At 42.1% G+C, this 23,540-nt stretch overlaps 1 protein-coding gene across 3 annotated transcripts in view; it reads left to right on the top strand.

Annotated features, from left to right (window-relative positions):
* Nucleotides 1–23,540, top strand: part of CTNND2 (catenin delta 2) — a 784,675-nt gene that overhangs the window by 723,022 nt on the left and 38,113 nt on the right. For all 3 annotated transcript variants that reach the window (XM_081089970.1, XM_081089969.1, XM_081089968.1), the window contains 2 exons: nucleotides 17,592–17,802; nucleotides 22,895–22,979. In XM_081089970.1, the coding sequence (XP_080946096.1) occupies nucleotides 17,592–17,802; nucleotides 22,895–22,979 (296 nt within the window). The remainder of the gene's footprint in view (nucleotides 1–17,591; nucleotides 17,803–22,894; nucleotides 22,980–23,540) is intronic.

Below are 23,540 nucleotides of genomic sequence, written 5' to 3'. Positions count from 1 at the left end.
GTATTTATGTATGTTTTCCAAATTTTTCATACACCTAAATATACATGTGTATTGCCTCTCTCTCAGTTAGACAAGCCTTTGGTGGGTGATTGCTTGCCTTGCTATAAACCAAGAGCTCCGCACAATGCCTTTTACATTTAAAAAAAAAATTGTTGTTGCTACTGGAGATAGAATATGTGTGAGGTCACTAATTTTCTGTGTTCCTTCAGAAGCGATGTCCTAGCTCCCTGGTTGTGACACCATCTTGTTGAACAGGTATGGGTGGGTCCTGGCAGTTGTATCTGATTCTCTGAAACATGCAAAGGACTGTGTGCAGGTAATCTTTCATTTCCAAGGCAGGGATCCTGCACACACACTCACTTCCCTGGGAGAGTCGCACCTTCCCCACAGAGGAATTAGCGGTAATGACACCTGTCTACTTAACCCTCCTAAAATTCATGAGGTGACCCAGTGACAGGAGTAACTTATGATCGAATTTTAAACTTTATTTTTCTGTATTTCATGTGGAAACACCTGACTTTGTTGCTTTTTAGGACTTCCTAGAGAAATTGATATTGAGCTTGCCTTACAAGTGTCCATGCTGGGTCTTTCCTTTGTAGACTCTGTGGAATGCAAAGTGACTTTTCTTTCTAACAGACTAGGACAAAGCAGAATCCAATGGTGATAAAAGCAATGATCCCAGGAGATGTTATGGTCTGAAAAGTCATCATTTTATTTAAGTAATTTTTTTGCTTTTGCTCATTTTGTTTTAAACACTAATCTTCAATTTTAGAGACTTAGAAGGTAGGGGTGTCATTCAAGGACACTTCTAAGTGTGCTAAAAGTGGAATGACAAATAACATGGAATTACATATGACTGACAATATATGAATATCTGTCAAATAAAGGAAAAGATAACTGTTATTTGTGGTTTTCTCTTCAAAGTATCTGCTCTACACATGGACTTACACCCAAATGCTGCAGTGTATTTATTTGCTAGGGCTTCAGTAACAAAGTACCATTAAGTGGATGGATTAAATAGTAGGTATTTATTGTCTCACCGTTCTAGTGGTACAGGGGTGGGCAAACTTTTTGACTCGAGGGCCACAATGGGTTCTTAAACTGGACCGGAGGGCCAGAACAAAAGCATGGATGGAGTGTTTGTGTGAACTAATATAAATTCAAAGTAAACATCATTACATAAAAGGGTACGGTCTTTTTTTTTTTTTAGTTTTATTCATTTCAAACGGGCCGGATCCGGCCCACGGGCCGTAGTTTGCCCACGGCTGGGTTAGAATGTGCTGGCAGGATTGATTCCTTCCGAGGTTCCAGGCTCTTCCTGGGGGTTTGCTGGCCATCTTTGTCATGTCTTGGCTTACAAAACCATCACTCTGATCTCTGCCTTCATCTTCACATGGGGTTCTCCTTGTGTGTATCCATTTCCAAATTTCTCCCTTTTATAAGGACACCAGCCATACTGAAGTAGGGTCCTACTCTGCTCCAGTATGACCTCATCTTAACTTAATAGCATCTGCAAGGACCCCATCTACACTAATAAAAGAGAAACATGGTAATTGGCGTACGACTGCTACCCTTTTCATTGGCTAATCAGCGAGATATGCAAATTAACTGTCAGCCAAGATGGTGGCCGGCAGCCAGGCAGCTTGAAACTAACATGAGGCTTGCTTGCCTCAGTGACGGAGGAAACCAACGTTCCCCACCTGCAGCTGCAGGCCTCTGAGCGGGCAGTTTAAGAAACATTGTAACAAATACCACCGGACTTCAGCCAGCAGATCCGCAACATTGTAAGCAAAGGCCAGAAACCAACTTTCAGCAGTGAGGCCTAACAGCTGGAGCCAAGCCTCAAGCTAAAGCTGGCCCAGAATAAAAAAAAAAAAAAAAAAAAGGAAAAAAGGAGCATTTGGGAGTTCAGTCACCCCCAGCCTGAAAACAGCCCTCAGCCCCTCACCCAGACTGGCCAGGCACCCCAGTGGGGACCCCCACTTTGAAGGGTGTGTGACCAGCTGCAAACAGCCATCATCCCCTCACCCAGGCTGGCCAGGCACCCCAGTGGGGACCCCCACACTGATCCAGGACACGCTTCAGGGCAAACGAGCCAGCCCCAACCCGTGCACCAGGCCTCTACCCTATATAGTAAAAGGGTAATATGCCTCCCAGCACCGGGATCAGCATGACAGGGGGCAGCACCCAAACCCCCTGATTGGCCTGCTCTGTGTGTGACAGGGGGCGGGGCCACAACCCCCCCCCCCCCCCCCGGGCCCTGCTCTGTGTGTGACGATTGGCCCTGCTCTGTGCGTGACAGGGGGTCGCACCGCAACCTCCCCATCGACCCTGCCTTGAGTGTGACGGGGCGGTGCCCCAACCCCCCAGTCGGCCCTGCTCTGAGCCCGACCAGGGGCTGCACTAGGGATTGGGCCTGCCCTCTGCCACCTGAGAGCAGGCCTAAGCCAGCAGGTCGTTATCTCCCGAGGGGTCCCAGACTGCTAGAGGGCACAGACCGGGCTGAGGGACCCCCCCTTCCCCCCGAGTGCACAAATTTTTGTGCACCGGGCCTCTAGTTTCCATATAAGGCCACATTCTGAGGTAATGGGACCAAGGACTTTAACATATGAATGGGGGGGAGAGTGGGTTAGGGACACAGTTACACCTATTAAACAGCAGCCTTTCCTTTTTCACCCCATTCCACCCAAACAGTCCCATGAACTAACTGTAACCAAGCAGCCACTCTGCCCTTCACCACACGACGGGGGTCAGCCACGTGGTTTTTCAGATTACAGCCAGCAAGGATGACAGTCCTGAGTCTCTAACTAGAGAGAGGAAGGAAAGGAGAGAAGACAGAAAGGAGAGAGGGACATGTTTTAAGAAAACTCAATGGCAGGGAGAAGGAAGGAAGGTACAGTGAATTGAATGGTGACCCCCGAAGAGATAAGTCTACACTCAAACCCCTGGAATGTGTGAGTTTGGCCTCCTGTGGAAAAAGGGACTTTGCAGATGTAATTAAGGTCCTTGAGATGAGACCATTGCAGATTCCCCAGGTGGGCCCTAAATCCAATGACAAGCGTCCTTCCAGGAGCCAGGAGAGGAGATGACACAGACACACCGAGGAGGCCATGGGAAGATGGAGGCAGAGAGCAGAGAGATGCAGCCACAAGTCAATAAATGCCAGAAGCCACCACTAGCTGGAAGAGGCTTCTCTCTTGGAGCCTCCAGAGGGAGCACAGCCCAGCTGACACCTTGATTTCAGACCTTTGGCCTCAAGAACTATGAGAAAATAAATTTTTAATTTTTAAAGCCCCCCAGTTTGTGGCAATTTCTACAACAGTCACAGGAAACGAATGCAGGAGGGAAGAAAGAAGCACCAGTGCAGAGACCCGAGTGTCACCAAGGGTAGCCAAGGGGGCACTGCCATGCAGTTCTCATTCCCTCCCCAGCTCCACCCTGGCCTGACTCCCTTGAGGAAGAACAGAATGACTAGATGATCTGCGCCCTTTCCCAAGCCTCATTCCCCTCCTTGAACACAGCTGTCTATCCCAGTGCCTGCCCACCTCTCAGCTCCTGCACTTGACCTTTGCCATTTGTCACTGGGAGGAAAGTAGTTTCTGGAGACCTCTGTGTGGCTAATGGAATCGTGTCAAAACAAACAAACTCCACTGAATCTTCATGCTGTCAAACAAGCCCACACATTCCCAGAAGCATGCCCGAAGATTCTGTCAACTTTGAAACTAAGGTAGCAGAGACAGCTTGTACTGGGTTATGAGATGTATGTAGAAAGCATTCCTCAGATATGAAGACTCCTACTTGGTTTTGCTTGGTGCTGGGTTTGGGTCCACGTGATTTGGGTTGTTTTGGTTTCATCTGATGGTGCTGACCTACCAGTCATCGCATAATGATAGATAACTAAGCTGTTAGCAGACCAGTGTGTAGGCTTTTGGGTGATCTTCTTAAATCACAGTGAACTGGCCTTGACAGAGACCCAGGACAGAGCCTGAAGCGCATGCTTGATGTCCCCATTTTAGAAGGTGACACTGCTAGGAAGTCATCCTTACCCAGGGAACGGACGGCCCATCACCAGACCTCACTGCAGCGAGAGCAGACAGCCAGGGAACACAGACTCCTGCGGGCAGAGGCTGCTGTCACCTCCGTGCAACCTGGGAGACCACGCTGGCTGGTGCCTGCACCCAGGGTGACTACTCTCAGGCCAACGTGGGTGACTGCTGCTCTCCTGCCTGGGCTCCACAGTGGGAGAGGTGAATAAATGCTTCAAGTTTTCAAAAACCGCGACTGTATAGATAAGAAAACTCGAACACCAAATACTTTATTGGGATTTAGGGCAACTGATCTACAGAAACTTGGTGTCTATACTTTCCTGCTTTCTAATCTTCCATGCCATCTCACCCACTTATTGTATCTTTCTCCTCTGCTACAAGTAAAATCCCCCTACAATAAAGAAATGGCCAAAGGACTGTCTAGCTTTTTTTTTTTCTTTTCCTAGATTTTTACAGTTATATTAAATGTTGCTCATATTAAATAGATCATCATTTGGGCTCAGAGCTAATATTTCATCATTTTGACTGAGTGGGATTAGCAGAAATCAACTTTGGTCTGTTTTTTGGTCTTCTAGACTCATTTTTTACTTCTGCTTTTATATCTACTTGCTCTTTCTTTTCTTTTTTATTCTTCATGCCTTATCTTTTTTTCTATTTATCACCCTGTGAATAGTCAATAGTCAATAGTCTGCATAACATTTCAGTCAATGCAGACCACATATATGATGGTTGGTCCCATTAGAGTATAAGGGAGCTGAAAAATTCCTATTGCCTAGTAACATTCTTCTCATGTTTGTGGTGATGCTGGTATAAACAAACCTGTTGTGCTGCTGCTCATATAACAGTACTGTAATAATAACAGTTATTGATTTCTTTTTAGTATAGCATAAACACATTCACCAAAGTTTCAAACTCATTAAGGATAGACCCTATCAGTGTCAGTTTAAAAGCATAAGCCTACAATATAAACACTGGAATAAACAATGGATTTGTTAATAATTTCATATGAAATGTCCACTGTGGTTAATTAATAAAGAAACAGGCAACATTATCCAGCCCCAGATATTTTCACGGTTTATAGCAGGAATGCTTTCACTGCCTAAGGAATTTGGAGAAATATCTAAAACACAAACCAATTTTTATTAAAATAATTTGTCATCTCTTGAGTCTGTGGAATTCTGTGTACTGTAAAAATACAAAAGAAATGAAGAAATACTGCATTTCTTTATTCTGAAGAAAAAAAATCAAGACATCCATCGGCAGAAACTAAGCTCTGACCTAAACATCAAGTTTTCTAAACTAATTTATAATACTACTAAAAATTAATTTCAAAGTAAGGACAAATGACGAAAACATGTACTTTTTAAAGAGAAGATATTATTAGTTTTATTAGTAAGGCCTTCTCTAAATTCTCTTGTGTTTGGGGAAGGAAATTTTCCCCAAAGCATAAGGTAGAGATGGATATTGCAAAATGTGGAATCTGATCAGGCCCCTGGCATATAATTTAGGGCCCCATGATGTGTGTTAGAAGGGTAGATTGATAGATGGTCCAGGCTGACCCAAGACGCCTGCAGTTACCTGCTCTCTGAGGTTTATTTCAGCTGTGAAGATACATCCTCCACACCCAGGTTTTGTATAAGCAAAGTCCGACTCTGGGAAACCAGTCACCCAAAGCCAGGCAAGACCCATTGGTATTCTGAGCTCAGGTCAGTCATTTAAATTAGAATGAGAATTGCCTAGTGAAAAACAATGCTTGGCTTGGCTGGTAGATAGTAGAAAGAATCAACTTGGAAAACAAAATTGAGTGAATTTCCATCAGTGAACTTCTTCTCTGTGAAAACCTGTAGTGGGACTTCCTCCATAAGCAGCTGACTGGTTAACACGGAAGGTGGAATTACAGGCAAATAACTGTACATCCTTCTGTGAGATTTATCTCTCTGGTTTATGAAGTCCTCTGTGAGCAGAGCATGGGAGCAGAGGCAAGAAATCAGAGCGAGACAGATGCATTTAGGAATACGGTGTATTTAGAGCAAGCCGTTCCTGTCAGTCAATGCTTAAAATATAGTACCACACACTCTCTCCAGCCATCAGTTTTGCAAAATTGGAGTACTTCTTTTGGTGCTGATTTTTATCAATATCAAATCAAGCTGTTAATAAATTAAGATTTCTTTGGTAGGAAAGATCTGTGGGTACTGGGTGATGTGTAAGCATAGTAACAGGAACAGAACATAGTTGCCCTTATTCATCAGGGCCACCCAGAGGGAGTCCCTCAGAACCCCAGTTCTGTGGGAAGGGCATGGGTGTCATGCTCAGAAAGGTTTCTCTCTGCAGATGAATTTGGGAAACCCTAGGTTAAACTAAGTTCTCTGAGTGGTTTTATTTTATCCAGCTGCGGGACTGTGACCAGACTTGACTTCGCTAATATGCATTGTAAATCTCTGAGTGCCAAGTGCAGCGTTTCCCACACTTAGGCTACACTGAACCTCTTGTTAGAATACAGCACCCTGTAGGAGTATCCCAGAGGTGGGTAACAATAGCAGCGGGATGATGTGGATGCAGGTCTCATGGAAGGGCTATTGTTGCATCTTCTTACATTGCGTAGTCAAAGAGCCCATGTAAATTGCTTATTGATTTATCAGTAAACATAAGGTTATCAGATGTCATCCTGTTCTCAGTTTATATTATTGTTAGAAAGATCATTATATACAGAAACTATCTGGACACAACTTCAATGAGTGTCTAAGAAGGACTGAAAAAAATGACTTACAGGGTAGGTGTCATATAGGTGGTAAAGATTATACCTGTGAAAGAGCTCAGAGGGGGAGTGAAGAGGGCTGAGTTGGAGAGAGGAGTTTCTGGCCCAGAGACTCACAGAAGTGTACCAAATCCAAGAGACAGTGAGCTCTGTGACCTTCCATACTTCGTTTACTCTCATTTACTTGTCTTTGTGTAGTAAATGGGAAACTGTACCTGCCTTTTTCCACCCCTAGATTCACAGCAGCAACTGAAACAATAGATGTGACTTTCCTTGAAAGAGTTAAACCACTCTGTAACGTAATCTGTGAGTAGAGACACATGAAGAATACCTATAGCTGATTCCCTCTCTTTGTGCCCTTTACTGAGACTCACTTTTGTTTTGACAGAGAGGTAGATCCATGTGGGAAAGCAAGACCTGGGGAATGCAATGTTGTAATTCATCGTTAGACTATTTGCATTGCTTGATGGATCACTGTTATTCCAATGTGCTAACATCAGGTCAGAAGACAAACTTCAGGTTCTGTTCCTGAAAACAAACTTCCAACATACCCATCTCATCTTGTCTCTAACAGACTATTTTCTCCTATAATTTTTGTCCTAGGAGAGGTCTTGGGTCTCTGTTGGATAACAGTCTTAACCTAAAAATAAAAAACCTTCCTAGGTTTTCTCCCTGAAACTAGAGTCAGTGTTTAAGTTTTTACCTTTACTTCCTTTCTACTAAAATTAGGCAATGAATTGAGATGAGTTTTTTTGCTGTCATGCTTAGTATTTAATCAAATTATTTAAAGACTTTTAAAATGTATCGTATCAGTCGCTTGTCTCATTTTCATTATTTCTTGGAAATCAATTTATTCCTATTTCAAAAAGGTACTCCGCAAACCAGTTAATTAACTGCCATTTCCATTTTTAGATTGATTCTCATACAAATTAAGTATGCGTATTTTAGCCACCTTCTTGCCCGTATTTCTATTCATCACCTTAGTTCTTGACATCTCGACAATATGAGAGTTTCTCTGAATCTAATTCTGTGAAATCCTCTGGATAAAGTCTCATGGTGCCAAAAACACAATTCCTTCTGCCTGCCAAACAGATGGAATAGGTTATTTATTTGGAGGTAATAACTCTTGAAGGAATCGCCTACCATATTTTGTAAACCTGTAAGATTCTGCTTTCTATGATTTCTATTTGGAGGGCTGAGTTACTATTTGAATCATTGTCTCAGACCAAATGCTTACCAATTCTGGCATGTGAAATAGGATCCTCTATGTGTTATAAGGCTGTACATGTTTTTTGTTGCTGTTCTTTATTTGGTTTTTACATCATAGTTACTAGAAAAAAAAAGCATAAGGAACTTTAATGTTTCTTCTAGAATTTGTCCTAACCTCCACGGACAGCTACCAGATTCCTGGGCTCCTGTGGATCCTGTCTTACTATGCCTTTTCCCCCCTCTCCTTCTCTTTCTCCATTTAGAGACATCTTTAATTAATTAAAGACAGTGTCAGATACACAAAAGAAGGTTCATTGTTTTTTAAAATCAGCTCATCTCATTAGATATTTATTTCACTCCAGCAGGAACAAAGGGATATGGAGATGAACGGGCCCCAGGTTGGGAACGAGGGACAGGCAAGACTGGACCAGACGGTTGGTGTCACCACAACCATTTTCCAATCTGTGAAAGGAAGACAAGCAGACGAAAGCATCAACAGAAAGGGATTTTTCACTTATAAATTGTTGCAAGGGATCCATACTTAAATTGGCAAACAGCAGTTTCTTTCACAAGATAATCATACTGTCCCTCACCTCTCAGTATTGCAAATGTCAGAGATAAAGTTGATTTGGGAGCCAGCAACTGCTAGGAAATGAACCAGTGATTCCTTATGTGGGATTAGAGCTAAAAGGGCAATCCTGTGTTTCTTTTTCTTTTTCCCCTCTTTGATTTGTTTTCCTGGGCTGATCCTTTTCTTTGTTCTGCTTTCCTGACTCCGGGCTGTGTCGAGCATGTGATGCGCACACGGTCATGATGGAGGCAGAACAGGGTACCAGTTATCCTTCCTGGCCCCTCCCCGCCCAATGCTAATGTTCTGCTCCGATGATGCAGATTTAACCACAAATGTTTGTTTAGCAGTTTTCTTATTTGTGGCTATTAACTTATTTGACCAGTTGTATAGACATAGATAGGTGTAGTAAGCAGTGTGGAGTCATCTACAAAGACCTCTTTTCATGGTTATTAAAACTAGAGCTATCTATAATAATAAAAGCGTAATATGCCAATCAACCAAATGGCCGAACAGCAGTACAACCGTCTGGACAACTTTCCAGATGACCTTCTGGACGAAGCTAGGGCTGCAGCCACCATGGCTGCAAAGGATCAAGATAGCCAGCAGGCACTGGGGCTCTGAAGGCCTAATCTTGCATGAATTTCGTGCATTGGGCCTCTAGTCTATATATATATAGGGTGTCCCAAAATTCAGGAAAGTAATTTTGATAGAAAACACAGGTTTATTATTAAAATTGTACATTTTTGAATGATTCGTAAAGTATATAGTATAGGGTTATGTATGGAATAGCACATTGGGTAAATGGCCTCCACGACTTTGCTTGCACATACGCAAAGCCATGGTCTTCATTGGTCTTCATTGTCCCTGCTCCTGGGCCATAATTGGTACTTGGTAATGCTTATCAAATTGAAGGGATTGAAATCAAAGGGCAACAGATATTAGAATCTGATTCAATAAACCAAGTAAAATTAGGCTTTTATTTTTTGTTGTTGTTGTTGTTAATGCTCACGCAAAATTCAAATCTTGCGTGAATTTTGGGACACTCTATATATATAAAAGCCTAAGTGACCGAATGACCGGTCACTATGATATGCACTGACCACCAGGGTGCAGACGCTCAACGTAGGAGCTGCCCCTTGGTGGTCATTGCGCTCCCACAGCGGGAGCGCCGCTTAGCTAACCAGTGGGTGCCAGACTCGGCTCACAGCTGGCCGCTGCAGCCCAGAGACTGCAGTGGAGCAGCAGCGAGCCTAGAGCGGCGGCAGCAGCAGCAGGCGCAGCTGGGCCAGGATGAGCAGGAGCGGCAGGCAGGAGCAGCAGGCGGCATTGGACTGTTGGTTTCAGCCCAATCCCCACAGGCCATGCCTCTGGTATGATAATAAATGCTGAGAGTTAACTTTTGTTTTATTGGTATAGCTCCTAGGATTGTAGTTTTGGTGTCTTTATGTAGCAGAAGTATTTTGTTCCCTTTTACCTCATCTTCTGGGATCAGTGACCCAAGACTCAGGCTTCACTTCCATTACCTATAATTCAGAGATTATTCTATCCCTCTGAGCTCCAGCTTTTCAGTATTACTGGCCACGGTGCCTATAGGGCTGAGCTTCCCTGAGTCACACAGCACAAACCACCTCAGTGTCCTGAGAGGATTTGCAGCATTAGTTCCACATAGGAAATGCACTGGTTTTCTAATAGGCTTGTCAAGCCTAATTAAATTATTTTCTCTTTAAATGTGGCATCCATGGCATAGATAAAGATTTGATTTTTTTCATTGTTCTGTTTGAAAGGAGGACAAATTCTAGTTCAGTCTATTAAACCTGTGGCAAATAAAGTAAGCAAATTAGTCAAAACATTTTTATATTATTTAAATAACTCCTCTTTTAAGTGTCTAGATAAAACCAATCAATATTTGTTGTTATATTTACAGGATTATTATTATTATTAACCTTTCCCAATAATTTATCATCTTATCTATTTTAAGAACGTTCAAAGGATTTCCTTCTTATGAATTATGAAGGATCAATTAGAGTAAGAGTCCATTTAAAGTTGTTTTATTCTAGTTTTTATAAACATAACCTATTGAATCAAGCATTAAAGACAGATGACATAGAATACTCAATTCAAAGTAGAAGGTTAGCCACAATTAAATTTGTTTTATTTAGTCCAGGTAATTAATCCTTGCTCTGTTTATATTGGATTAGTTTGTAGTCCAGATTCTCAAAGTGAATGACTTCTGGAAATTGGGTTCGACCCCTTGGTCATCTGAGATGTTCATTTGTGGTGAGGCTATCAGCTTTACAGGAGTGGCCGTAACCAATAACCTATTTTCTATAGTGTCAAATGTTGAGTACCTGTTGGAGTTCTTTAATCAGCTATTTTGATGTTTCTTCCAACAGACCCCAATTACTGATCTGTGCTGGCAGGGACCTCAAGGTGAGCCTGAGAGGAAATTAGAAACCACCTATTGATGATAAGGCTGAATAGCTCTGAGAACTTACTCATCTCAACCAATAATAGCAAAACTGAGACAAGAGACAAGTTTAGCTTTAGAAGGAGTTAGTCAGTGACTACCATGAAAGTAAGTACATAGTATGGACAATGAGGGCATTGGGAGACCTTGAGGACCTCCTAATTTGCTCCATAAAGAGTGTGTTAGGATTACTACTAAGTAAAAAGTCTCCTTTAAACCTAGAAATACAATCTTTCTTTTAAAATCTTGACCATTATGGTACCATTCTTTAATATGAAAAGGAGCAAATGAAAAGGTTCATAACTGAGGAAGCATAATCGTATAACTTGTCATAATTAACTGGAGGTTGAACTTCTCTTTTTTCATTTGCCAAGTCTTTTCATATCAGAGGCTTGATAAACAGGACAGCTCTCACAATAGTATTAAACCAAGTAAAACCCGCAGAATGCCAAGCATACCTAGTTAGTGCTAGCATCCTTATTTCATAAAGTGCAGAAGAAAACTCTTTGATGTTACCTAGCCTCAGTCTTGGAACCTCTGAAGATGGTTTAATGTAAAAGACACTTTTTAAGTTTTGATAGTTTAACTATAGAGTATAGATTTGGAGAAGGCAATTTCAAATAGAGTTATTGTGGGACACAAAATCTAAGTCCTTCTTGCCTAGAGGAATTCCCAAGTAAACAAAGGCTGAGAGCATTTGTTATCACTAGACCTGTCCCGTAAGTAAAGGGAATTTTGTAGTTTGAAATAAAGGACAGAAACTAGATGACAAATAAAGAAATATTTATCTCAGTAAAAGTAAATACATGGGTCATTATAAAAGCTAGTGTTATTGTAAGAACAGTTTGTAACTCCACTTTTTGTTTTCACCATGATTTAAGAGAATACTGAATGAATTTTTTTAGAAGTATTAGTCTAAAAGCTTGTATTATTATAACTTTGGTTTGTAACTCCACATTTTCTATTCTACATAAGTTAAGAGACTGATACTTTTACAAAAACAATTATTTTATGTTTTCACACATACAACATACAGGGATGTAATTTTGGGACATTCATAAGTGAAAGGAGCAGGGATGGAGCTATAACGAGCAGAGTTTTTGTATGTTGTTGAAGTTAAATTGGAATACATTTAAACTGAGTGTTATAACTTTAGGATATTAACTGGAATTGCCATGGTAACCACAAAGAAAATAGTTATAGGATATATACCACAGGAAATGAGTAGGGAATTAAAACATTTCACTGCAAAAAGTCAAATAAACACAAAAGAGGCAGTAAATGAGAGACTAAAAAAAATACAAGACATATAGATAACAAATAGCAAGATAACACAAGTTTCTCCTTATTAATAAATATTTTAAGTATAAATAGATTATTCTCTGTATTTATATGTTGTTTCTATTACAGTTTGTGTTTTCTTTATATTCCACATATAGGTTAAATTATACAGTATTTATCTTTCTCTTAGCATATCACTTAGCATAATACACTTGTGTCCATCCATGTTGTCACAGATGGGAAGATTTCATTCTTTATTATTGCTAAGTGATATACCGAATCTTATTTATCCATTCATCTGTCAGTGAACACCTAGGTTGCTCTTATATCTTGGCTATTATAAATAATGCTGCAATGAAAAAAGTGAAAGTGAATAAGAGCTACAAACTTCCAGTAATAAAATAAATGTCATGGGGATGTAATGTAAATGTAGCTAATGATATTGTAATAACTTTGTATTCTGGCAGACAGAGCTACCATGGTGATCACTTCATAAAGTACATAAATGTTGAATCACTAAGTTGTACACCTGAAACTGATATAATATTGTATGTCAACTATACTGTATTAAAAAATAAATTTAAAATACACACACACACACACACACACACACACACACACAGCTCTGGCCGGGTAGCTCAGTTGATTAGAGCATCATCTTGATATGCCAAGGTGTGGATTCGGTCCCGCCCCTTCCCCCCATGGCCAACTCTTTGTAGTTACAAGTCCTTGTTTTTGTCCTGAAATATTACAATCACCTGCTCAGTAATATCATTAGCATGAATCACTCCCTCACTTTTGGTCTGTGTCATATAATTTACTTATAAACCAAATTAAATTCAGAGGAAGGGGGAGTGGTAGTCAGTCTTCCCTGGTTGCTGGCCCCACTGCCCTTTTTGTGGACCTCACAGTTTATTCTAAGACGGGAAGCTCCTCTGCCTCATGCCAGCCTCAACCACAGGGTGAGGCCTGTGCTCACCACTGGGCACTGCTGAGCTTCAGGTGCCCTTGACGTTCCTGGGACAGTGCAGAACCTCAACTTGTTTCTCCTCAAGGTTCCTAAAGTGATAGCATCCTGGGGGTGAACCCCAAGATGAAACGTATCTCCATCCCTTTCTCAGTCTGAAACCAAACCAAAACAACAACAATTGGATCACCTTGATGGTGTTAAGCTCTGAAAATTCAAGTTTAGCTCACCAGCCTTGTAACTTTTCCTTATCACCACTGTGGCACAGGAAGAGAATTGACTCCAAAAGTTAGTTAACTACTTTCACATCCAAAGAAATCTCAGACCTCAAATCTCACACCAAAAACCTGACAGAGGTGTAGCAGTGGAGGTGGGACAAGATTCCTTTTACTAGGTAACAAGAGTAGCTTTCTCACTCTTTCTGCTGTTTAGAAACTTAGGGACAAAGAAAATAGGGAACATAGAACAATTATAACACAAGGTAATGCTTATAATTCCAATAAAAATTTCAAGAGAGAGCTTCATTGTCAAGAAAAAGACTAGTAATATCTGTTCCTTCAACCTTCAGTATCATTATTCTGAAACCTTCTGCCTTGATGCACAAGAATCTCCTTTGTAAAATATTTTGTTGTCTCCCTGATCTATGGAACAAATTCTAGATGCCCACTTCCCATAGCAAACCTGCCATGACAACCCAGTCCAATCTACTTTCTTTGAACGCCTGTTATTAGCATGCCACTTGCCGGGAGCCGGTCCATCCTTGCTGTTTCAAGGGACCTGGCATATATGGCATACTGTTCTTAATATGTTTGCTCACCTTCTTGGCACTATGTGTTTTAACCAAGGTCTCTGAGAAAGGTTGTTTCCCCAGGCAGGGATTTTCCCCTGAAGTTAGGGAGGGAATAAAACCTCTTAACTAAGTGCCAGGCGAGTAATTAATCACTTTAACTACGAACAATCATGCTTAAGCTACATAATCTTTACTCCCTGGAATGGAGATAAGAAACGCCCTAACCTTTGTAATAGAGATTGATAGGATTGAATCAACTGGTATAAATACAGATGTAACAAGACAGCAAGAGACAGACAGAGAGAGACAGAACCTAGGCACAGAACCTACACAGAACGTTCTCTAGAGACAGAAGAACTTCGCTGGAGAGAACATGGCAAAAGATCCTGGACAGAAACTGGCCTCAGAACCTAGAGACAGAACCTAGCGAGAGAACATGGCAAAAGATCCTGGACTGAACCTGACTACAGAAATTGGCAAGAGAACCTGACTAGAACCTGGTGACTGAACCTGGCTGGAGAACCTGGACAGAACCTGGCTGGAGAACCTAGCGAGGGAACATGGCTACAGAACCTGGCTGGAGAATCTGGAGAACCTAGCAAGAGAACATGGACACAGAACCTGGCTGGAGATCCTAAGTAGAACCTCTCTGGAGATCCAGGCCAGAACTTGGCTGGAGATCCTGGCTAGAGATCCTGGCTAGGCTGCTGATCAACTGAACGCTGTCTCCATGTCATTCCTTCTTCGCCGACTCCATCCACACCTTTGGGGACCCCTGGACCTGCTGGGGTTGGACCCCGGCAGCCACTCAAGGTCACTTGTGGCTGAAATTATTCTATGGTCCTTATTTTCTCCCCAGGCCCCACTCCCGCCAATAAGCTTCAAAGTTCCTGTGCACAAGGAAAAGCTAAAAAGCTATTCTTGCTACCCAAATTTCACTTGAAGATATGATTCCAGTGTGAGAAGGTGGCTTTTCTCAGCAGCATAATCAAAGGCTAACACAATTGCATGCCCTTAAAAGAATTAACAGGTTCTTCCCAGCGGTCTTCTGCCCTTTGGAATAATTTTACTTGATTTGTTTCTCCACTTGGATGGTCAAAATGTAGTCTAAAATGTATCCCTTCATATAGGTTAATACATAGACTGAATGAAGAATCTTGACTTGCCTAGTAAAATGTCAGTGAACTAGATTGGAAATAATAGAAATAAAATCTTCCAATAGGCTTCCTCGACAGCTTGTGGGGGTTATACACAACAGTGGCTCCTGCTCTTTTCCAGGCCGTGGAGCACATGGAAAATGATAGTGTTTACTCAGCACACGGGGCCGTTCTGGGGGAAGTGACTGTCTCTGCCACCTGATCCTTGCAGGGACACCTTGTAGCTCATTAAGGGCTCACTGGTTAGAAAGCCGTGCAGGATGAAACCACATCTTCACATTTATCTGCTGTCGTTTAAAAAAAATGACAGTAACAGCAAAAATGTGAAAATGCCGCAGCCGAATCCTCTCCCTCTCCTTGTTTTTGTTTTCAACCTTGACAATGTCCAAGGTCACAAAACCAGTCTTCCATACGCCATCAGGAGTGTGAATGCCCTGTCTGCACAATAATTGAAACAGTTTTCTGATTCGTTCCTCCATCTCTTCCTTTATAAAGAAAAAAGAACTCATCCATCTTCAAGCTACTACAGAACTCAGGTTTGTCTTACAATGGCTTGTGGGTTGTGGGGTCTAAGGAACTGATAAAGCCATCAGCATGCTGAGCTCCCCACGGTAAACTGTTAGCCAGAGTTGAATGTGACTTAATGATAAGTAGATAAAGCAAGTTGCTCAGAGGAGTGCCCAGGTGCAAAAGATCTTCTCCAAACAATTTTAAGTGCTGTCATTAGAAAATAAATATGCTCTCCGGAAACTGGTTCAGAGGTCACTGGTTCGATTCCTGGTCAGGGCACATGCCCAGGTTGTAGGCTCAATCCCCAGGAGGGTGTGTGCAGGAGGCAGCCAATAGATGTCTCTCTCTCATCGATGTTTCTATCTCTCCCTTCCTCTCTCTCTCAAAATGAAACAACAACCACAAAAAAAATATATTAAAAGAAAGTAAATGTGCTACATTTAGGGGTTTTCAGGCAAACCATTTTGTCACACATTTCTCAGCTATCATAAAGTGAATGAAGACATTTTCCTATTTCAGTAATTTTGACATCAGCATTTTTTGATCCAAGCTAAAATAAGTCACCTATACATAGATAGGACAAGAGAGGATACCAAAATTACAAGGGCTTAAGTTTTATTTTTTACTGCTTGGAATTAAGATATCGTTGCTTCTTCCCAAGAGGTTCTTTTTCCTACCCCCAGGCACTAAGCACAAGAGAATTAGACAGCTAAAAAGAGGCTATCCCTTACAGGCATGTATGGAGGGAAAATATTTCAAATAGTTTTTAGCTGTTAGCTAAACATGTCTAATAAGGGATGGGAAGTAAGGAAGGGACTTAACTTTGGACATGTGCCAATTCTAAATGAAAAATTCAAGAACAGCCAACTTTGCTGCAGGCACTCATTTACTTAGTTCCAGGGGTAAATTAATGGGACAGAATTGGAAGCTGCAGGTGGGATGAATTAATTGTCTTGTGGGGTTATTGGTAATGCCTAAAGTGCTTTGTAAACTAGAAGTACTCCATAAAGATGTCATTATAAGTACCTTTGTCATTGGGAGTGGCAAAATTAATAATGATAAAACAAATTAATGATGCAAAGTTGGATTTTATTTTTTTTTCACATGAAGAAAAACATGTCAAATTAGGAAATGTTATATGGTAGAACCATACCAGGACAGGAAATCCTATCATTGAGACAAGCAGATTATCCAGTTACTCTGGTTCAAAAGACACCTAGTCATATATTATTTGTAAAGCTTCTCTCCCTCACCTTATATGTTTCTCTTTGCTTCATAGGGGCCAGAACACAGAAGTAATATATCGATCATGCTCTTCACATATTTGCGGTGTGACTCTTGTAAAATAATACAGGTCCCAACATAGCTCCCATCAAAGCGTTTTTGTGGTTACGTTAGAATTACTGTGTTTTCTTGACTTCTGTGAATGCCAAGTAGTAAACTACTGATTGTTAACATCTATCCATGCCTCGGTCCTCAGTAACCCTTGTGTGTTAAATGCTTTCCACATATTTACTAACTTAATCTTAACAAAAATCTTGTGAGATCTATCCCACCATTGTTCTTGCTTTACAGATGTGAAAAGCTGAGGTTTAGAGGCAATGAAATAACTTGCCCAAAGGTTCAATCTAAGGCCATGCATTCACCCTGAGGAAATACTGTGTTCTCTGTATGTGTTCACAGTTACCCTATGGAGACTAATTCAGTAACGGGAAACAGACAAGATTGCATTAATCTTATCTCTTGTGTTTCTTTTTCTCCCCTGTTCCCACCTCTCCCTCTGTCCTCTTCCTCCATTTTACCCTCATTTCAACTCTTCCCTTTATTTTTTCTTAAAGGCAAATATGCCATGAGAGACCTGGTCCACAGGCTTCCAGGCGGGAGCAACAGCAACAATGCAGCAAGCAAGGCCATGTCGGACGACACGGTGACAGCCGTCTGCTGCACGCTTCACGAAGTGATCACCAAGAACATGGAGAATGCCAAGGCCTTACGGGATGCAGGTGGCATCGAGAAGTTGGTTGGCATCTCCAAAAGCAAAGGAGATAAGTAAGTCAGATGGCATTGGTAGAATGGGTTCTAAGTGTGCCCGACAGTCCCTGGTAATGGGTAATGCTATTGAATGTCACTGGAAAGCATTTGGCTCTGATAATCAAGAGAACAAAAACAGCAAAGGGTTTCTAGTCTTCCCACCCCAGAGTGAAAGCTAGTCTCACTGGTAATTTCAATTTGATTAATAACTCATGACTCGGTTGACTACTGTGGTATTGGGAGGTTCTTTCGCTATAGATTATCCCAGAAATGTTCTTTATTTGAAAGAAATTTCTTTATGGAATAGTCACTTGTTGCAACTCATTGTTTCTTTATCTTTTTTTTTTCCCCACAATGTTAACAATCTGGATTTACATGTTTAAGAAGAAGTGTTGCACTGAGTTGAGTCAAGCATCTTCCAAGTTATAGTCAGTTTCATCCATTCTTTCATGTAATTTATCTCCTGTTTATGTAGTGGCTAATTTGGGGGTTAAAACAGGTTTTTATAGCTGCAGATATCCTCCTCTCTCACATTTATTTGGTTATTACCTCTCACCGCTCTTAAAATGAATCCAGAAGCATTGGTCTGAATCTTAGCACTAAACTCACCATTCATCATTCAGCTGTTACAACAGTAGTCAGAGAGAGACATCCATGTCCTTCTAGACAGGCTTTAATAAAATAGAAATTCTTTATTTAAAATAAAAGTTTGGGAATTGGGGATGATTTTGTAATTGGAAAAGGGAGGAATATCAATTTACTATAGTTAATTAATAAAATGCTTGCAAATCTGTCTGCCTTATATTGTCCTTTAAAAAGCATTTATAGAAATAAGTTTAATTCAAACCTGGTTTTTAAATTTAATATGAGAAAACAAAAAAATGGACCTACCTATGGTTTTCCATGTTACGTATCTATAAGTTTTATTTTTAAACTAGAGGCCTGGTTCACGGATTTGTGCACCGGTGGGGTCTCTTGGCCTGGCCTGTGCCCTCTTGCAATTCGGGACCCCTTGGGGGATATCAGACTGCTGGTTTCAGCCCAATTCCCTGCAGGCCAGGCCGAGGGACCCCACCGGTGCACGAATCCGTGTACCAGGCCTCTAGTATGCATATAAGATCTTTCGTTAATCTCTTCCCACCCTCTACTTTCCCCCCTTCCCTCTGAGATTCATCAGTCTCTTCCATGTTTCCATGCCTGTGCGTTGAGTATCTGCCCCTGGTGGTTAGTGCATGTCATAGCTACCAGCTGAACAGTTGCTTAGGCTTTTATATATAGACTAGAGGCCCGGTGCACAAAAATTTGTGCACTTGGGGGGGGAGGGGAGGTGGTCCCTCAGCCCAGCCTGTGCCCTCTCGCAGTCTGGGACCCCTCGGGGGATGACCACCTGCTGGCTTAGGCCTGCTCCCTGTGGGATTGGGCCTAAGCTGGCAATCAGACTTCGCTCTGGCAGCCCGGCAGCCTTCGGGGGATGTCCACTTGCCAGCAGGGAGCAGACCTAAGCTGCAGTCAGACATCCTTAGTGCTGCTGAGGAGGCAGGAGAGGCTCCCACCACCACCACTGTACTGGCAGCCATCAGCCTGACTTGTCGCTGAGCAAAGCTCCCCCATGTGGGAGTGCACTGACCACCACAGGGCAGCTCCTGAATTGAGCGTCTGCCCTCTGGTGGTCAGTGTGTGTCATAGTGACCAGTCATTCCCAGTCTTTCTGCTGTTAAGGTCAGTTTGCATATTACCCTTTTACTATATAGGATAGAGGCCTGGTACACGGGTTGGGGCTGGCTGGTTTGCCCTGAAGGGTGTCCCGGATCAGGGTGGAGGTCCCGCTTGGGTGCCTGGCCAGCCTGGGTGAGGGGCTGATGGCTGTTTGCAGTTGGTCACACCCACTTCAGGGTGGGGGCCCCCACTGGGGTGCCTGGCCAGCCTGGATGAGGGGCTGATGGCTGTTTTCGGGCTGGCCACACCCCCTTCAAGGTGGGGGTCCCCACTGGGGTGCCTGGCCATTCTAGGTGAGGGGCTGAGGGCTGTTTTCAGGCTGGCTGGCAACTAAAGCTCCCAGCCTCTCCTTTTTTTCTTTTTTTCTTTTTATTCTGGGATTTATTTACCTTCTATAATTGAAACTTTGTTGCCATCCTGCTCGCTCCAGCTCTGAGGCCGTGGCTGGCTGAAAGCAGGTATCTGGGGTTTGTTTGGCTTCTATAATTGAAACTTTGTTGCTTTTGGAGCTGTTGCTTTCGGAGCTCAGAGCCAGCCACGGCAGGCAGGGAACCTTGGCTTCCTCCATCACTGGAGCAAGCAAACCTCCTGCTCGCTTCAGCTGCGTGACTGCCGGCCGCCATCTTTGTTGGCAGTTAATTTGCATATCTCGCTGATTAGCCCATGGGAAGCGTAGCGGAGGTACGGTTAATTACCCTTTTTGTCTTTTATTAGATAGGATATCCACAGACTTAAACATGGATGATATTAATGAGTCACACTGTCAAGGTGCCAATCACAATCTGTTTGAGCTGCACAACACACTGTGTCTTGTGAACACAACCCTGGGAGTGGTGGTCTGGGTTCCTACTGCTGGAATGGCTCTTTCAAACACCTACTATCAACTGAACCAACTGAAATCTTCAGCCGCCCTAATTTGACACCTCTGGTGAAGATCAGACATTGTGTGATTGTTAATGACTCTTACAGGAGCTGTATACATGCCATTTTGCAGTCTCAGTAACATATATTATGCTGTTCACATCATTTTAAACACCCATTATGGACATCCTGTCACATCCATCTGTTTTAAAAGTACATTTGTTGTTTTTTTCTAATTTTAACAGTTATATAGGAAATAGTGTTGAATGTGCCATTGTATTTTGTCATAAGACAGAAAAGCCATTAACACACTCAACTGCTACTTGTCAGTAAGGAAGTGTGTATTGTGGCTGAGGTTAAAATCACTTGTCACATTTAAAACACTCAATTGTTCAAGTCCTTCAATCAATAGGTATAGTTTTTCAAGTAGAAGTTGCTATGGCACCACTCTAGCGGATGGATTTATGTTAAAGGCCTTAAGAAAGCAATGATTCTTTAACCTTCGCATGTTATTATAACACTGAGCTGTATTGGCATTTTAATTGAAAGGTTAAAACCTGCTATCATTACACATGCACGGTCTTTATTTTGTAACTAAGCAAGAAGTAGAAACAAAAAATTACTCTGTGTCAGAGGAATTTTTGCATAATTAATACATATGTTTCAACTACATTATCACTACCTGAATATTAATGTTTCTCTAGAGTTGTTTGATTATTGTCATGGATAAATATCTAGCTAACAATAATAAAACACAGCAAAACATAGGATTTTTATCTTTGTTCAACGTTAATTGTATGAGATTAAAATGTACCCGTATCTATATCCATGTAGAGATCTAAAATTCTCTGCCTTTAAGTCAAAGGAATTTAATATTACATGGTACTGGCATAAATTATGAACTCATTTAGCAATCATCCATTTTAGTAAAACGAAAATATATCTGTTACTTAACTATAATTCATCTCTCATAGAGGAACATAATTTAGAATTTATAATAACTTTATATTTTTTCTTTTAAAAGTACATGATATAACTAATAGATTTACCAACAGTCAATACTGAATTCTATCTCAGTAGTAATAATAATAAGAGTGATTGTTACTGTTGCCAATGAAGAAACCTTAGACTTAGTTGGTCTAAATTGCTAACACGAAGATCCAGGAAAATAGCACACATTTAATTGACCATGTATTAACATCCCATAATTTCTTTACAAAATGCTTGTTCTTGCAACATCCATCCATTTTATTCCGGCTCTCAAATCCAACCTCAACCTGGTCCCATCTAACCATCTGCTCACATTCTATTTCAAAGGCATTTGTGGTCTCGATTCAGATATTCTCTCTCAGGGTGTCGATGGGCCACTGCCTCATGGGTCAGCTTTGGGAGTGGACTTTGCATTGGTTCTAATCTGTGCAGCTCCAGGAGTCACCATTCAGATAGACCAGGATGGACAAACTATGTGGCTCCTGGGCCAGATCTCACCCACCACCTGCTTTTGTAAATTACACTTGATTGGCACAGCCACATCATTCCATTATGTATTATTTATGACTCCTTTCATGCTACAATGGCAGAATTGCAACTGAGACCGTATGGCCCCCAAAGCACAGAATATTCGTTATCTGATCCTTTATAGAAAAAGTGTGCCAGCCCCTGATATGGGCATGAGGTCAGTGGCAGCCATTAGACTTGGGTTGTAGAACCAGCCTGTTAGAACAAAGAATCCGCAGATAGCTAATAGTTTTCCCTCACCACTAGTCTAAGTGACTTCCAAGAAGTTGATTGAATTACACCCACATGGACATATTGATCTGTCTGTTTCGAGATGCAGAGTGGCACTGAACCAAAAGGCAAAATATTTAGTTATAATTTCACAGGGATTTCAAAGCCATGACTCAAAAAAAAAATGGAAAGAACCACTAATCCAAAGGTCTAATGTGACCTTACTTTCTCACTATGGCCCAAAGGATGGAACGTTAATCGTAGGAAGGGTTGTCTTATAGATGCTTTCTCTTCCTCTGGGTACCTGTGAGAGCACACGCGGCAGCGTGTGCCCACTGTCTGTGGCTCTGCCAATCTCTTGCTCTTGGCATCGGCAGCAGGTGAAGAGCAAGTCCCTGCAGCCAGGCAGGCATGTAGAGCCAACACTGGCTATGCTCTCACGCTTCCACTGAGAAGATGAATATCGTTCATCTAACTGCACAGGTGCTGCACAACGTGCTGTTAAAACCCCCGAATCTGGCCCTTCCTAATCGCTATTTTTCTCTTCTGTTTCATAGTCAGATGCTAAACTTGTGCCTTCTGACTCTTCTGTTTGCATTTTGGACATTCTTTGGCAAACTGTGATGTGCTCCTGTCTCCTGCCCTCAGGGGTGTGTTGAGAATGAGGCTGGAGACTAGTGAACTATCCGCTGTGCTCCCCAGGCTGAGAGGAACAGCCAGGAAGCCAGGAGGATGTCTGTTCTTGCCACGTCCTGACAATAGTGTGTTCACTCACCATCTTGCATGTCCTGTCTTTTCTTACCAGACATTCTCCCAAAGTGGTCAAGGCCGCATCTCAGGTCCTCAACAGCATGTGGCAGTACCGAGACCTGAGGAGTCTCTACAAAAAGGTAAGGTTTGCTTTACCCTCTCGGCTCATGAGCAATACACAGCCCTCAGCCAAAGGACACTATACCTGGTCCTAGCACGATGCATCCTAGATGTGGAGGTTACTTGTCCCAACAGTCTGAGTAATGGAAGCAACTGAAAGGGAAGAATTGATGACGAAGCAGAAGAAATGATTCACCAAGTGTCCCCTGGACATACACCAACACCCAGGAACTTTCTGGATTGGACGGAAAGTCCAATAGGGCCTTAGCCTAGCTCTTCTGACAAGAAACAAAATAAGCTTTTTTCCCCTGAGCTTCCATATTTTATGATCAACTAAAAATTAATGAACTAAGGGATTTTGTAAAAGAAATTAAAAAAAAAAAAACCACCCAACAAACAGCAAGCATCAACAAGTAATTGTGGAGAGGAGACAGAAAGAAATAGAAAAAGCAATTCAGGAAGTCCAGGATCACTGGGTGGAAGGCCCAACAGTCTGACCCAGCCCAGCCCTCACCAGGTTCCCAGCCCAGCCCTCACCAGGTTCCTGCCACCAGCCGGCCACGGAGCGTGAGGAAGAAGCT

Source organism: Myotis nattereri (genome assembly GCF_964212035.1).
Source record: "Myotis nattereri genome assembly, chromosome: 4".
NCBI lineage: Eukaryota > Metazoa > Chordata > Mammalia > Chiroptera > Vespertilionidae > Myotis > Myotis nattereri.
Note: the sequence above shows the minus strand (reverse complement) of the source record. Positions and strands in the feature narration are given on the sequence as shown.